At 39.0% G+C, this 16,943-nt stretch overlaps 1 protein-coding gene across 3 annotated transcripts in view; it reads right to left on the bottom strand.

Moving 5' to 3' along the window:
- SNAP25 (synaptosome associated protein 25) overlaps positions 1–16,943 on the bottom strand; it is a 79,607-nt gene that overhangs the window by 9,803 nt on the left and 52,861 nt on the right. For 2 of the 3 annotated variants that reach the window (XM_060031228.1, XM_060031230.1), the window contains exons 4-5: positions 9,322–9,370; positions 2,026–2,143 (exon numbers count right to left, since the gene is read on the bottom strand). In XM_060031228.1, coding sequence (XP_059887211.1) covers positions 2,026–2,143; positions 9,322–9,370 — 167 coding nt within the window. Of the gene's footprint in view, positions 1–2,025; positions 2,144–2,310; positions 2,429–9,321; positions 9,371–16,943 lie in introns of all 3 variants that reach the window. The other variant, XM_060031229.1, reaches the window with a different exon arrangement.

Here is a 16,943-nt window from a genome sequence, read left to right as displayed (position 1 = left end):
CGAATCACTGCACCCACAATGCTGCACATAGACTCACATAACTGCCGGACATCTATCATAGTCCTTCGAAACATGCCGAGACAGGGCGAAGCCCTCAGAGAGTCCAGGGCACCACCAGCCACTGCGTTGTGACACATGGTTTTTAAAGCATTATTTACACACAATACGGAACACTTCAGTCAAGCTTTGAAGCTCAGTTAGGGTCTCTTGTGCAATAAGGAATTACTGCCGACTGGTATGTGGAATTCATAGGGGTTGTCATTTCATCTGAACATTAGAATCCATCCCAGGGAGGGAAGGGGGCCTGCCTCCACCTTTTCTCCACATACAGTTGATGGATGGGGAAAATGTACCTGTGAAATTCATCACAAAGCAGGTAGACATCTCACCTGGGGGCAAGTGGCCACTGAAAAGGATATACAGTTAAATCTTGACTAACTGGAATGCGTAGCAATGTCATTTTGGTGAATTATTGGACTTTCTTCATTAGCAGTGGGCCATGGCGGTACATTTTATTTCAAGGGTGATGGCTGAATATCTGTTAGATTCTTGAGCTACTTTCCTGCCTCAGAGTCTTAGGGCAGTGAGCATGATCAAATCATTCCTTGGTTATGGTTTCTCTTGATGTGTCTGATGGCCTTTCCTCTGCAGCTCAGCTCTTACTGTTTGGTCCTATTGGATGTAGAAGTTATATAGAATGGAGACTGAATGAAAGAATGCCAACTGCCTAGATTGACCTTAAAGAGAAACACTTTAAAATCCTTGATGGGATTTGTTCTCTCCTTGTTCATTTGTCTTTTTGTTAAAAGTGGAAAGGAGCAAAAGTATAAATATACTCAAGGGTTCCAGTTAGCTAGATTCCAGTTAATCAGACTTTACTGTAGATCATTCTTTAAAAAAAGAAAAAATAAAAGTTTAAATTTATTTGTAAATTGAGCCCCTCCCCCTCCTAAACAGGAAGTGGGATATTTTAAATCAGCCTCAAAGTTTAAAGGATGTGAATGGTCATATAATCAGCTAGAAATGACATCAATTTCTATTCTAAAAGCTAGGATCAGGAGAGCTTTTAGGAAAAAGGTTTCTGTTCAAAGGGAAGTGGGAGGGGTGAAGGGGATCGGGTAACGGGTTTAATTTTCCAAATGCATGTTGGACAATCCGCTCATGCATTTTTTTTTCACTGCTAGTCAAAGGAGACTACCTTCCAGAACCCTTATTTTCAGGTTCCTTCTGTTGCAAACCTTTATAACCACATGTCACATTTCTGCTACATTCCAAAAAAGCATTGCAGAACCTTAATAGTTGAATGTTTTGTGATGTTGTGCATGCAAAATCTACACATTTCAACATTTCGGCCAGTGTACAGGGAGGTCTTCCAAGAGGAAGAATTGGAGAGGGATGGGTCCAATTTGGCTAAGGCTTGAGCACTTCTTGTTGAAGGACTCATTGCCTCTGAGTTGGGTGCAGCTGTGGCATCTACGGGTTAACCACTGACACGATTTGGCAACTGGTGGGCAGTTGAAAGGGTGAGTTGCTGTCATACTCTCTAACTTATGAAATGCTTGTTTGGGCCAAATTAACTCTTATTTTTGCTTCTGAAAAATCAGACCTTGATACGTGTTTCTCATCTTCCCAACTTACCCACAGTCTTTTCTAAATCTGCAATTTTGGCTTTTGGGATTTAGAGAACATAAAATCCCTCTTTTATGGGATTTTATGTTCTCTAAAGCACCTCTTTCTTGAGATTAGTCTCTGTCTCGAGGTACACGTTCTGGAAAATGTTGAAACGTTCATCAATAAAAGTTGCTGACAGTGAAGCTTTCACTGTAGTATGCCTGATTTTTAATGCATCAACAGTAACTCCCACTAATATCATCTATGCTATGAGATGAATGCATTGGAGACGGTATTGATCTGTTCTGCATGCCACATACTCATCCTGCCTTTGCACCCAGCAGGAATGAGCTTGTCAAGGCTTGGAGATGGGCCTTGGGAAACCAAAGCTTCAGGCAGGCAGGCAGCACCTACTTGTTACAGGGACACACACAAAGCCCGCAGAATTTTCCTAGATCCGTCAAATTCTTTTCTGCTTCTTTCATGTCCTTATTGATTTGGTCCATCCCTTCCTCAATGCGTTCCAGTTGTTCTGATTAAACACAAGTATTTTATCCCCACAGAATGAAGCAGATGAAAAAGGACAAAGAAAAAAAAGACAAAACTTCAGACATTCACTTTGACATTAAAAAAGAAAAAAAAAAAAAAGAAAGAAAGAAAACTGGACGCCACAGATTAGAGCTGGTACCCAGTACCTACTTGTTACAAGGACATATGAAAAGGCCACAGCATTTCCCTAAATCTTTTAAATTTTTCTCAGCCTCCTTCATGTCTTGGTTGATATGGTTCATGCCTTCTTCGACACGATCGAGTTGTTCTGGTTAGGACAAAGGGATGACAGTGTGGAATGAATTTTTGGGGGGTTTCCAACAGAACATGAGAAATGTCTATGTGAAACGGAATTTGAAAAAGAAGGAGAGCTATTACAATGCATTGTCCGAGAGGATGCATTGCTGGAGTCAGCTGTTGCTCCCCTATGCAGCCAGGGGTGGAAGGAAATGAACAAAAATGATGCTCAAATAGTTTATAGTGCAGATACGATGGGATGGGGTAGGTAGGCCTGTTAGATTCTGAGGATCCAGGAAAACAACACAGCATATTCACTTACTCAGACACCAGTGAAACCCAAGAGAAAGAAAACAACATGTTAGTTTATGTTTTAGGCATTCAGATGTAATGCTACTAGAGAAAGTGTCTGCTTCAACTTTAACAGGTCTCAGTCTTCTGGTTTTTAAGCATCCTCAACCAGCTAAGGGTAGAAAATAATCCACCTTCTTCTTTGGGAAAAATAACAACTACAGTGATAACTATCACTGGATACCATACAGTTTTTCCCCCTAGCAGTGTTTCTCTAGTCAAAGGCAGGCCATGGACAGCTCTTGGTTTTGAATACTCAATTAACACAAGTTCTAAGAAAAGCAACATCAGCACAGCAATGTTATAGGTAGTGGAACATTTAAATTCCTTTTATCCTATGACTTCCTTGTAATGAAAGCTTTGGAAGGCATTTCACTTCTCTGCCCCTGATTTCCCATTCTCCACAATGGGAAATGCTAGACCCCAACCCCAGGCAGAGCATGGGAAAAATGAATGCCTGGGTCTCTGGAGGAAGGTGATGGATTGGAACATAAAACAGTACCAAGTCATCACTGCCAGGAAAGCTGACCTTAGTATACCTAAGACATAGATCAATACCCATAAAAATGAATCATACTTCTAGGTCACCAGGGTAACATACACCAACTTGATTAATTTTTCAAAAGTTGTGTCATCAAATTGAGTAAACTATAAGTTCCATGAAGGGATTTTTAAAACAGCTTTTAAGACCATTAAGACAGCAATGGGATGTCTTGGCTGTCTATTTACAAAACCTAATTACATTTCTATTCCTCCTTTCATCTATATTTTCATGCATCTATGCCTACGCCTCTGGGAAGGAAGGCATGATTATAATAAAACTGGTAAATACATTTCCAGTCTAAGGGCATACATAATCACTTAAAAACAATTTCACATTAAATTGTCATTCCAGTCGAAATTGTCATTCCAGAAAACTAAGCTAGGTTCACTAGTGGCCCAAACTGGAGAGACTGTCCATTTGGAAAATAAGAGCCTATTATGTTCTCTTTTGTGGGGCTGAGGAATAGAATTCAGCTTATTAAGAATCTGCTATCTCTGCTCTGCTTTTCAAATGACAAGGGAAAACAAAATGTTTATCCAGCATAGGCTAGCCGGAGGAAATAAGGGTGCAGTGCTGGCAAACTTTTGCTGAATAAATATAGGTACAGTAATAGCTTAAGAAAAATCTCTAAAGGGGCTAAAAAACAAATGGATGACAATTCTTTACAATCCAGAGAATTCTGTACTTTTCTGAAGACTTCATTCCAGTTTCCTTTAAGGAATGCAATAAATTAGTCTGTAGATCAAACTAACTATCAAATGAGGGGATTGGTTGGGGGGAAAGGAGCCCAATATTCTCAAAACAAGAACTATGTTAAGTACAGACAGAATAGGGACGCCAAATTCCAATCGAGGAATTGCTAATGGCTTCGTGGAGAGCTGGGTTGAGATGAGATTGAAGCATCTGGGTTCAGAGGGAAAACTTGCTGGACTCAACTAATGACAGCTGACATATGCACAGGTTATGGCATGGGGACACACATTCAGGTGTTTGCCTTTCCTAAGGAATTTCTCTTGAGTTAATATTTTCAGCTAAGATAACTTTCTGACATTTCAAGATCCCCACCCACTGTGTCTCCAGGGATTAGAAAATAACATAAATAAAAGTGAACTGGCCCACAAGTGTTGAATTTCTGAACCAGAGAATTCAAATTAAAAGATAAAAACAAACAGGCAGGTCCAAATCCCTATTTCTGAGAGCGGGGTTCGGTCATGTTTTGCCAGTTTGTTCAGCAAAGATCATAGCAAATAGGAATTCTGGAGTTCTTTCAGAAAAGTTGATTCAGAAAACTATTTTATTGCTCCAATATTGGTTGAATGTTTCGTTATACACAATTATCAGTCAAATCCTTAATTAAAAAAATATTGTGGGACTTCCCTGGGGTTCCAGTGGTTAAGACTCCACCGCTTCCACTGCAGGGGACACAGGTTCGATCCCTGGTCAGGGAACTAAGATCCAGCATGCCTCATGGCATGGCCATAAATAAAAAAATAAACAAAAATTTAAAAAATAAAAATATTTAAAAAGAAATTTAAAAATATTGTGGAACCATTTTGTCACAGATATTCTGACAATAATATTTCTTTTTTTTGGTTCCCTCTTTGAATGTGAATGCTATAAAGGCAGGGATTTTTGCCTGTTTTGTTCAGTGCTATGGCACATAGCAGGAGCTCACAATAATGGCAATTTTAAGAGTGTTACTGAGTTACGTTTGTGGATATGTTTGGTGTATTGGGACTTCACAGCACTTAAATGATTTCTGTGAAGATTTTCCTCAGGAAATGCTTGAAAGCAATCAATATCCTCATTCCATTCTGGCGTAGACAGCAGCATCTGAGAGGCTGATGCAATGCAGTGTCTAGGGTTGACTGCTCCTTTCCTCCCTAAACTTACTTTCTGGCTGTTTTCTGTTTACTCTTGGAGACTGGGAGGGGAATAAGATTTGGGATTGGGGAGGTATTCCAGTACATCACACTATATGTTGGGGCAAGAGATTGTTCTTTCTTTTGCTATGATATTTGGATGACTGGTTATTTGCAATGGATCCACCAATGGCAGGATGCTCAGGGATCTAAGTTTAGACATCTTTTCTATTAATATTATGTAAGTAAAGCAGCATGGGACCATTAGAATCCTCAATCTAGTAAAAAAAGAAACAGTAGAAAAATAGCAAGAGGTCAATGCTATTGATTGATCCAATGTGTAAGCCTTCATGAGTGTAACCAATTACAAGATGCTGCCTACATGATTTTCATTTTCCTTAGAATTGATGACCATATGGAAATTCATTTAAATAAATTTAAATAGCCACGTGACTAGGGGCTACCATATTGGGCAATGCAGCTTTAGTCATTCATAAGAGATATTGGTGAGTGGACTTTAGCAAGAGGGATGTTTTCACAAATTTTACCCTGTAGTGCCATGAACCCTTTAAGAAAGTTGGCAGGCTCTGTGGATGAGGGTTTACTTTTCCTTTACTCTGCCAGGCAGTGGTCAAAGATTTCACTGTTTAGTTTGTAGCCGTTCCCATGGGATTGTCCCAAGAGCAGCATTTTCAGCATCAAAACAAACATATAACCCAGCAAAGACCAACAAAGGGAACAAGAGATATGGAAGTGAAAGGTTAAATCATCCCACATTAGGGCTAGGGGTTTTTCATGGGGATTTCTCTTGGAGACAAGAAAAGTCCAAGGACGTAGGACATTTCAGGGCCATCTGTCATGCTCAGTGCTCCTTGGTGTCTCCTGACACCTGGGTGTAAAACAAGAATCCCATAAGGAATTTCCTAGCACAACCATTTAGCAGGACAACCTGGATTGGTTCTTTAGGCAGATGGCTGTTTCTTGAGACTTCTGTGCAGTTGCAGTCAACACTTTTGGTGTTCAGGCAAAGACAAAATTAGTAGAGCATAACTGGAGAGAAATTTTAAAGCAGTTTCTGATCTAAACAACTAAACACAGCATATGCAGTGTCAAAATGCATTTACAATGGCAGTGAAGATAGTTGTTGACTCATCAGTCATTTCAAAAGTTCTAATCTCTTCTTACAGTATAAATGGAACATGTAGCATTTAAGACCAGGCAGAAGCTACCCACTTTTGAGGGTTTACAGTTGCATGCTTCTCATCAGTATCAATTATTCACCACACATCTGGTAAAACCCAGGTTATCCTAGGAAATATGTTCAACCAAGAAGTTAGCATTTATTGCTATGTGGCCACAATTGAAATGTCTTAGCTGAGAACATTAACTATCTTGTGGGGGTAATCTGCAATTTTACTTCGTTTCTCAGAGAATAATGTAAAGATGTTCCTGAGAATCATTTGTGTTTAAGAATAATATATTTTTGTATTATATTGGAGATTTTGGCAAATTTTGCCTGTAGATTTTCTTCATCAAAGTACAATGAAATTTGAACTCAATATCTTATTCACTTTCTTTTTGACTTCAGATTTGTATATATTATTTTTTCATGTCAATGCTTTATAATTAGGGGAGAAAATGGTATTATCCTGAACCTTTCTCAAACTTTTTCTCTTACTGCAATGCTCCTTTTCTACTCCCTTCACACGCAAATTATTAACTAAAAGAGTTAATAAGATAGAACTCCTTATTACCTGAGTATATATGTATCAATTTAGCTCTGGAAATGTGGTACCACTCTTCTGTATGGGCACCTGCTGCCTAATTAAATAATTTTTTTTAAAAAGCAATGATTTGCTGTGTCCTGAGTTTCAAAGTCTGGGACATTGTTATACACATCAAGCCAGCAAGTCTTATGATTTATAGCAAATTCATCTGGAGAGTTCTGAAGACTGCCACAGCTATTGTAATTCCTTCAAAATACAACTCCACTAGGCTTCATTATTTTTGTATTAATTTTGACAATTTATATTTTAAAAATGGGGGGAGAAGTGTTGGGATTGATGTTCAATTGTTTTTTTAAAAAAATTTTCTTCCAATTTAAAAAAATTAGTTGGTGTATATTTATTGGAAAAGTTCAATACAAATAAATAATATAGAAACAAAAGTCTTTATATAGCAGCCATGAGGGTGTACCCCTCAGATCTCCCTTCAAGAGGGACCCTGTAGTTAGCTGACACCTCCAGCTGTTGCACCTATGGGATCTACCACATTTACATGGAAGCCATGCCCTCCCTGGGATGCTTCTAGCCAACAGCTGAGCACAATTTACTAGAGCGGATGCATCCCTGCCCATCACACGGCTGCTCCATTGGGTTGTCTTTGCTCCTGGGCTGCCTATCAGTCTGGCTGAGACTTTCTCAGAGCAGCACTACAGAATGAGACTCTTCCTACCCAATCCTCCTTCTGCCCCCTCTCCTCTCACAAGTGTCAAGCCCGCATCACAGTCCAAAGGCTCTCCCTGCCTACTCCTGCTTCCTCTCCCCTTCACCCATCACAGACATTTCCTTAAGAAGTCTCACACACTTCTAATTGATTCTTAGCAGTTGCTTCCCAGAGGACCCCAAATAATACACCTTCCTTCAGTCCCTCCCTGCCCCTGCTGTAACTCTTCAGAAGTCAGTAAAAATTGATCTCATATACTGTAAAGGTTGCAGAACATTTTATGCAGAATTTCTTTCCTGGCCATATCATAATTGATTTGGTCAGTCTCCCCACTGACAGACATTTAGTTTCCAGTTTTACACCATTACAGGTAAGGCGTGTATATTTTTCTTCATGGAGTTGTCAGTGAATATCTGCAGCATATAATTCTATGAGTGGAATATCCTGGTCAAAGATGGGTGAACATCAAAATTTGGAGATATTATCAAATTACTCTTAAACTTTGTACCGATCAACAGTGCCCATCTGTAGATTGAGAGTTTCTGTTTTCCCAACATATTCACAGCATTGATTGTTATCAATTAAAAGAAGTTGTGCCAACCTGCTAAAGAGTGGCATCTCATTACTGTTGTTGGGTGAAGCATGGTTTCATTTGTCTACTTGGAAACTGATGATTTACGTATTACATCCATTGTTTCTTGTACGTTGTTGTCCTTTTCTTTGATAAAATGCAAGGTCTCTCTGTATTTTAGGGAAATGCCTTATGTCTGTTATCCATAAGGCAGTTTCCCGCCCCCTCCCCCCCTCCCCAGTTTGAGGTTTATTCTTAGAGTTTGTTTATGGTGTTCCATGTTGTAAAAATTTTATATTTTTATCTTTGACAAAAAATTTCTCGTGATTGCTAAGAGTTTTCTAATGTCTTTGTAAAATATACATAAAGAGAAAAAATTCTGCTAAATCTGATTATTATGATAAGAATTCAGAATGGAATCAGGTAACTAACTTGTGGCTAGAATTAAATAAATCATTGCTGTATGATTCTATGTATAAATCAAAGAAAAAAAGTTTGGTATTACCCTTCTAGGTTCCACTGTAGACTAAATATGCTATACTAAAATGTTGGCACTCTGATGTTCACTGCTTCTAGTATTTCTGTAATAATTAAAAGAAAAAGTTCAAATATTTTAAGTGGTTCAATTTTCCACTTTACAATGATTTCCCTCAGTTTATGTCCTGTTAAAAACAGCTTCCAGTTATTCAAGGAATTCTCATAATGACTTGGAAATCAATATTGCCAGATGCTGAATTAGGATGGTCAAAAGAAATGGACAATATGGTATACTATACTCTCATTCTATTTAGGAATTATCACATCAAATTTATGGGAAAGATTGGGGATGAGGAGGAGAATTCTCAAACTCTCCAAAATCCTATCATTAAAAATTCAAACAAATGACTTCTGCCTTCAAAATTCTATTACCCCAACACATATAACAGGGCATGTAGTACCATTTATTCAACCATGAAGATCTCAACATTTCCATACATTTACCAACCTTTTCAACAGAAAAAGGAGAAAAAAAGCAAGATAAAAACTGTAGAACTCTTACACACATATATGTGCATAACACACATCAATGACCACCTGTAGATGCACAAATCATTTTTTAATGGACTTTATTCAGATGAGGAATTGTTCTTACTGAAGAAATCTGAACTTACCTCCTTGTTCATCCAACATAACCAAAGTCCTGATACCAGCATCTTTACTCTACATTCCAATAATGGTAGCAAAGTGGAAAAAGAGTTAGAGAGAGAAAAGAGAGAAAGAGAAATCAGTAAGGGGACAATTAGCCCTAGATATGGAAAATGAAGAAGGACCAAAGGAAAAAGAGGGAGGAAATATGGCGGAGAGTATTAGGGGCTGGGGAGGAACTCAGAGAGGTGGGTCACCTGTGGACTTGCTTCATCAGTGATTCTCAGATAGAAGAAGGGGATGTAGCTCAGTCTCCATGGGGTGGGGCTCAGGATGGGGCTTGGCATGGACTTGAAATACACATACTTAATATTATAGTGTGATTTTATATCTGGAAAATAAAAATGCCTATAGTTTTTGTAACACCAACCACAGAAAGCAAATCTTTCAAAATCTTCAGGACTAAATCTTCTCTGGCACGATAGATCAGAAAGTTTCCCTAGGTGAACTGGGGAGGGGTGCTCTACTGAAAAGATGTGTAAGAATCTTGGGAGTGGTGGTGAGATTTTTAGGTTTATCAAAAAAGATGACAGCTTCACAAAGGTTGAGAAACATAGCTCAAAAGGAAATTCAATCTTCCATTTCTTTCTCTATGGAGAGAAGTTCTGCAAGATTTAGAAAAGGGAATGACAGATGAGAAATAAGGGCTTTTTCTAATGAAATCTGAAATTCTGCACAATAATATGGTGTGAGAAAATAATTCATCCACAAGTTTTACTACAGTTTTTTTGTTCACCCCTTATGCTCTAAATAAACCAAACAGCCCTGAACTATTTAGTGGAGGGGAGTGGGAATTGGTGGGTGGGAAAAAAGGAGCAGAGATATTTGCATTGTTCATAATCATCATTTCCAGGAACTAGTTATGTAAAGACCTTCCGTTTTATAGGGTGATTATTAATAGATATTAAATGGCAGTCCTTACAGTTTGGATTAATTGTTTTTTCAAGAAAAGCTCATGGTGGTACCTAGAATAAATTCTAAAATATGTCTCTCATGGCCCCATTTATTTTCGACTGACTTACATTAACCTAAGAGAGAGATGTTAGTGGAGGTCAACAAAAGTGTTTTGTTTTGTTTTTTTAACAGTATTTCAACAATTTAATTCCAATAGTGCTTTCAAAAAATAAAATAAAACACTGAAAATTATTTCTGTGAGCTTTTATAAGCTCACCATTTCAGAGAACATGTGCAGTTAACTCTCCCAGACAGAAAAGCCTATTTTGCTTGTTTTAAAAAAATTGAATGAAAGATTCTTTAAGTTGTATAGTGCTTTATAATTTTCAAAACTTTCACATACATGATTTCATGTAATCATATAAGAACCCCTTTTTTACCCCTACACCTCTATGGCCCCTTCCCCCTTCCCTCTCCCCACTGGTAACAACTAGTTTGTCTCTATATCTGTAAGTCTGCTTCTTTTCTGTTTTAGTCACTAGTTTGTTGTGTTTTTTAGATTCCACAGATATCATACAGTATTTGTCTTTGTCTGTCTGACTTATTTCATTTGACATAATACCCTCCAAGTCCATCCATGTTGCTGCAAATGGCGAAATTTCATTCTTTTTTATGGGCTGAATAGTATTCCATTGTATATATATACCACAGCTTCTTTATCCATTCATCTCTTGATGGACACTTAGGTCATTTCCATACCTTGGCAATTGTAAATAATGCTGCTATGAACACTGGGGTGCATGTATCTTTTCAAATTAGCGGTTGAACACATTTTGATAAGTTTTAGTTGCAAAGTCAGGATGTAGTTTGGAGAGTGATGGCTCAGGATGACTTCAGGAGTCATTGACAGCACAGATTCTGGAGCTAGACTCTGCCTTGGAATCCTGGTGATTTTCTTTTCTGGCTGCAGGACCTCAGGCAAATGTCTTAATTGCTCTGTGCCTCAGTTCTCTCATTTGTAATACAGCAATCATAATAGTTCATACTTCATTGAGTTCTTATGCGAATTCAGTAAATTAATAGGCGGCACGTGTTAGAACGGTGCCTGGCCTATAGTTAGCCTTACACCAGGGTTAATAAAATAAATACCTTCACAAAATGCATCTAGCGCAGGATATCTGGGCAAACTAAAAATATCATCATTACAGACTACCACCAGAAGTTTCTAGACTACTGCTCAAACTTTAATGTGTATATGAATTCCCTGCATAGAAAACATCTTGTTAAAATATAGATCCTGATTCAGTAGGACTGGGGTAGAGACTGAGATTTTTCATTTTGAACAAGATCGGCGATGCTGGCTGGTGCAGGGTCATACATGGAGCAGCAAGATTCTAGACCCCACAAGACATTTCAAAATCTTGTTCTTCAATGTGTTATAAATGGACATTTGTCTACACTAGACTGTATTTTAACAATTTCTATGCCCCTTTTATGCAAATTTTAGCCATTGTTTATGAGAGGAAATTGTAAAATGCAGATGGCTCATTCAGGCATATGGATGTGACAATGCAAGTTCCAGTGAGGATGGAGTCATCTCAGAGAGCATCTTCTTCTCTAAGGACCCAACTCAAGGCTATGCACGAGATTTCTGTTCTGTTCTATTTGGGATGGAGGGTGAGAAACAGGTGAGTGACTTCAGTTTGGTCAGTTCAGCTCTCATCTGTTGACCCTTTCTGCTCTACCCATTTATGTTATATAATAAATAAAATAAAGTATAATTTCCTCTGCAAGTATAATTTCCTCTTTGTTCAATTTGGTGCTAAATGTTTCAGTGCTGGAATGATTCACAGAACCACCAAGAGTTTGCCCCAATTTGAGAGAACAGAAGCAGTGAGCACAGGTCAGAGAGTCAGGAATGCTGGATTATGTTCTTAGCTCAGCCAGTTAATAGTCTTGAGATTGGGGAAGAGTCACTTGACCTTTCAGGATGCTTTCCCATATTTAAGATAAGGATAGAGATGCTAAATAAGATTGGGTAGTTGCTAGGTTGGTTCATTCACTCACTCGTTCATTAGTTTGTTCATTCATTCATTCATTCACTAAATGGTTATTGTGCTTCCACTCTGCCCCAGGCACTAAGGTAAGGGCCAGACAAATGCCTGGCTTCTAAACTGTGCTTCACAGAATGATAAACAGTTTGGTCAAGCGAACAGAGCTGGCATCTGGGAGTCAATAATTCTGAATTCTAGACTTATCTTTACAGTTCTATTGCTCTAGAGTCATCTGTTCTGTGTCTCAGCTTTTCCAGCTGTCAGATGGGGACAGAAACAGCTCCCTCACTTCCCAAGATTTATAAAGACAAAATAAGCTACAGAACCTAAAAGCTTCTACAGGTTCAACTCCACTGGAGGCCATGATTCAAAAACTGAGATAAAGGATTTCATTTGTGTGGAATCTGTCAGTTTAGGATGAGCTGCTATGTTTGTTTTCTTAGATCCTTTTGCTTTTTGTGGAATTCTCAAAAAATTTTTAAATATTGTGGGAATTGCTGGTGTAAGGGAAATGTTGTAAGAATTCACACTCTGGAATCAGGTAGATCTGAGTTTGAATTTCATCTCTGTCTTTTGTGGCTGTGTGTCTCAAGCAAGTTTCTTAACCACTGTGGACTTCAATTTCCTCCTTGGTAAAATGGAGAGCAAAGCAGTAGAAAAAGTGACTGCAGGGATTAAATTAGGTAATAAACTCTGAGCACAGTCGCTGGCATATAGTAGGTTCTCAATAAATAGTAGAACTTATATTTGGCTCCACTTTTTGCTGACAACTTTTATCAAAACAACTGGGTGGTCCTTTGGAGGAACTAGGAGGGCAAGAGAGAAGGACAGGGATGGGACGATATCTTGGGGGAGGCAGAATATTACTTTCTCTGGTTCCTTAATGAGTATTATGTTTTAATAGCTAGGAGGGAGAGGAGGTTGTTCTATTTTTGTCTTAGCTCAATTCCTGGTTCCTGTTCAAGATCCCTGGGAAACTTGTCTAACTGTGAACAGGGGGAGTTGGAGATGCCAGTGATTTTTAAAAATATATTTATTTGTTTACTTATTTTGCTGCACTGGGTCTTAGTTGCGGTGCATGGGATCTGCGTCGCAGCACGCGGGCTTGGGCTCTTCGTTGTGGCACATGGGCTTCTCTCTAGTTGCAGCACTCAGGCTCTCTAGTTGTGGTGTGTGGGCTCCAGAGTGCGTAGGCACGGTAGCTTCGGCACGTGGGCTTAGTTGCCCCATGGCATGAGGCATCTTAGTTCCCCAACCAGCGATTGAACCCACATCCCCTTCATTGGAAGGCAGATTCTTAACCACTGGACCACCAGGGAAGTCCCTGATTTTTTTTTTTCATTTCTTTCATTTTACTTTTTATTTCTCTATTCTTATTTTTTTCTTGCTGATGATCTAAGACCATGTTTATAGAACATTTTAAAGTCCTTTGTCATCCTGCAATGCTTTTCCCAAAGTCCAATACACCTGAGCTAAAACTAGGCCAGTCCAGACACTCTCTTAACCACGAGAGTTCCAAAAGATCCCTACAACTGCCTACCTGAAAACAACTGCTCAGCCTGAATTTTCCACCTTTAGTACAAAGTCTGGCATAACAAAGACATAGCTTTAGAATGCTTATTTTCTTCTTGTGGCCAACGTGTTTCAAAAGATAAGTTGGAATGAAAAGAAAAGATGCTGAAACACCCATAAATGTTGGGGAGCCCTCAGTAACCACCACTGCGTGAAAGCTCTGTGTGGGGCTTTGGATCAGCCTGCCCTAGGGCAGTGTGGCTTTTCCGGGCTTTGTTCTATAGCCCAAGGCATTAACATGTAGAGCTCATTTCCTGCAGTTAGTATTAGCAGAGTTAACTTTTTTGTCTGGAATCAAATAGTATTCATGACTCTCCCTCTAGAATTCATTGTCCCCTCCTCTGTGCTCCTGAGGCAGGTGTGGCCTTGAATTTGGAGAGCTATTTTCATATCTGTTTTTCTACATGATATCAATTTTGATCTTCCACCTCCAGCATCAGGCATTCCATAAATATTTGCTGAAATGCATCCATCAAAAGAGCCAGTTCCCAGCCCCAGGCTGGGAACCAAGTGCTATGTGATTTCTAATCTTTTTATGTGTGTATGGTATTCAGCTTTTCTGAACTTTCTCTACTGATCTCTGTGTAACTTTACATTGTCCTTGATACACTGATGATGGCTTCTATTGAAAACCAAGCTTCCATGCCTTCCACTCTGTTACACCGTAAAGTCCATGAGGGATCGCACAAAGTCCTATACATTCCACTGAAAGTGGGATTGTTTGCCTCAGGGAAACTTCACAAGTTGAGTAACCTTTCCTGTCTTTGAGACTGAATTTCAATAAGCATTCAGCTCAATTCAAATTATATGGCACTGATAGACTTTGGGATCATGGGCAAGATCCTAGTATTTCAATGCTCAGATTTTCCAAATGATTTCTGCCCTTGATGAATATTTAATGCTGATTCTCTTTAAAGAGAATTTCCTTCCTGATTGAAAGCAGAATAACATCTGACTGGCCAATGCCCTAGATATAAGGGATGTTTGACCATCAATATAAGATAACCCAGGAGGATGTAAGAGCAATCAATCTAGTCTAATAATGCCTTGCTCATAATTTCCTAAGGATGGAAAGTCTAATAGCCTCCTCTCATTTGTTAGAGGTAGGAGACAGCATCCATCTGTTTCACCCCCTGTTCTAAGATGCAACTTCATGCTTGATCGAGAAACACTTTAGGAAAAACAAAAATGTAATATTTGAGAATCCTACTTCAATTAATAGAGCTTTTGAGATTTTTTTTTTCCAGAATAAATTAGAGCAGACACTCCTTTTCCAAGACTGGCCAACGTTGCCTGCAATTTAAGAAGACACAGAAAAAGAAGTCTCTGCAGCCCAAAGACTCTGATGGGGGAGGGGCCAGTTGGGAAAAGTGTGTTGGATGCATTCCTCCATCACTTTCTGTGCTCTGGGCAGTTTCAACATTGCACAGGTGGGCAAACTGGTGATAGATTTTGCAGTTTAGAAACTCCCTTCACATGTGCACACATACAAATGAAAATGAAATATGAGCTTGGAGGCCATGGTTGAAGGTCATAAACACGAATCAAGATAATGATGTCAGCTGACTTCTGGGCTCCCTGCCTTCCTGTCACGGTGAGAGCTCACGTGTGGATGTTACTCAGATCTGTTCCTTTTACTTGTTCTCATGACAAGATGAGGGGCAACATGTGGATTCTGAAAGCCTCACCGACACTAGTAGATTTAGAATATCTGCCTCCTTTTTGGTCCTCAAGTACTGCGTGAGTCCCAGGACAGCACAAAGAAAGCATTTCTCTTCATTAAGAGAGTGAAGGTTGCTTTCCTGTGCTGCTGAGGGCCCCTTGCTGGCCCACCTCCTGTGGGGGCCAATTTGTGCTATGCTGCAGGCTCAAACTCTCATTTTTCATGATAATAGATCTCCTTCAGTGGACCCCCTTCCCTTCCCAGGGGTCCTCTGAGCTCTTGGTTGCCACCTTCTCCTCCTGTAGCAATTCACAGTAGCAATTCACAGTTAGCTATATACCATTCTTAGCTGAGAAGCTGAAGCTGCAGAAGTAAGGGAAAATGTTGGCTTCCATAGTGTAAGAGGCGGCTGCCCTTCCTTTTAGCCTTATAAAATTGACACTTTTCTCCTTTCATGTCATTGCAAAAGCAATTTACAGTAGCATGAGGCAAGTAGGCTCATTTGATCATTCTGCTAGAAAACCCCCAAGATCTCTAAAGATGATAACCACACATGAATTTATACATTGATAAGCATTTTCAAAGCATAGATAAAACAGCATCTCACTGAATAAAAATGATTAGACTTGTTTTATTCAGTTAAGATAAATATAGCTCATCCCATTCTTTTTCCACTTCATCTCTCCCAACGGACAAGTTCAATTAATCCATTTATTCTTCCTGGTTGACTGCCGCTCTCCCAAATTGGAATAAATGAGGTTTATTGCAAATGCCCTTTTGATTCCATTATTGCTGTCTGCCCTATTTCACCCATTTAAAAATAGTCACGGATTCATTAACCATGCCTTGAAAATGGATGTTAAATCCAGAGTCAGGAATATAAAAGAGCTTCTATATTTACATGACTAGACTTGATATTTCCCTTTATTAAAGGATTTTCCTATTATTTCATGAATTTTAGTGCCTGACTATAAATGTAACAATTTCTGAAAATTATGCCTCTCTGGGTACATATTTTTTAAAGTGATATATGTAGCTAGATTTAAAACAGAAGGCCAAGATTAGATGTAATTTAGAGGCATCAAAATCAGTACAAATGAGGATTTTATGTAGATAATTCTTTCGTATATTAAAAAATCGTTCTGATTTGTTTTTGTGATTTCTTGGGAACATTTACATACTTGGAAATACCACCCTCTTCTGCTTCCGAGACTAGGAAGATAGGCTGGGCTGGAGGGAGAGTGAATACTTTGATGGCTACCTGGCAACTTAAATATAGCATCTCTCTCATTATATGGCTTTCTGGTAGCTACATTCACACTGGAATAAATGGGACAGTGGTCTAGAGAAAGGCAAAGGGTCTAGGCAAAGGATATGTCAGCCAAAGGGATTAGTTCATCTTAAA

The sequence above is a fragment of the Delphinus delphis genome, chromosome 15, assembly GCF_949987515.2.
Source record: "Delphinus delphis chromosome 15, mDelDel1.2, whole genome shotgun sequence".
Classification (NCBI taxonomy): Eukaryota; Metazoa; Chordata; class Mammalia; order Artiodactyla; family Delphinidae; genus Delphinus; species Delphinus delphis.
The sequence above is the reverse complement of the archived record's forward strand: the minus strand, read 5'-3'. Positions and strand labels throughout refer to the sequence as shown.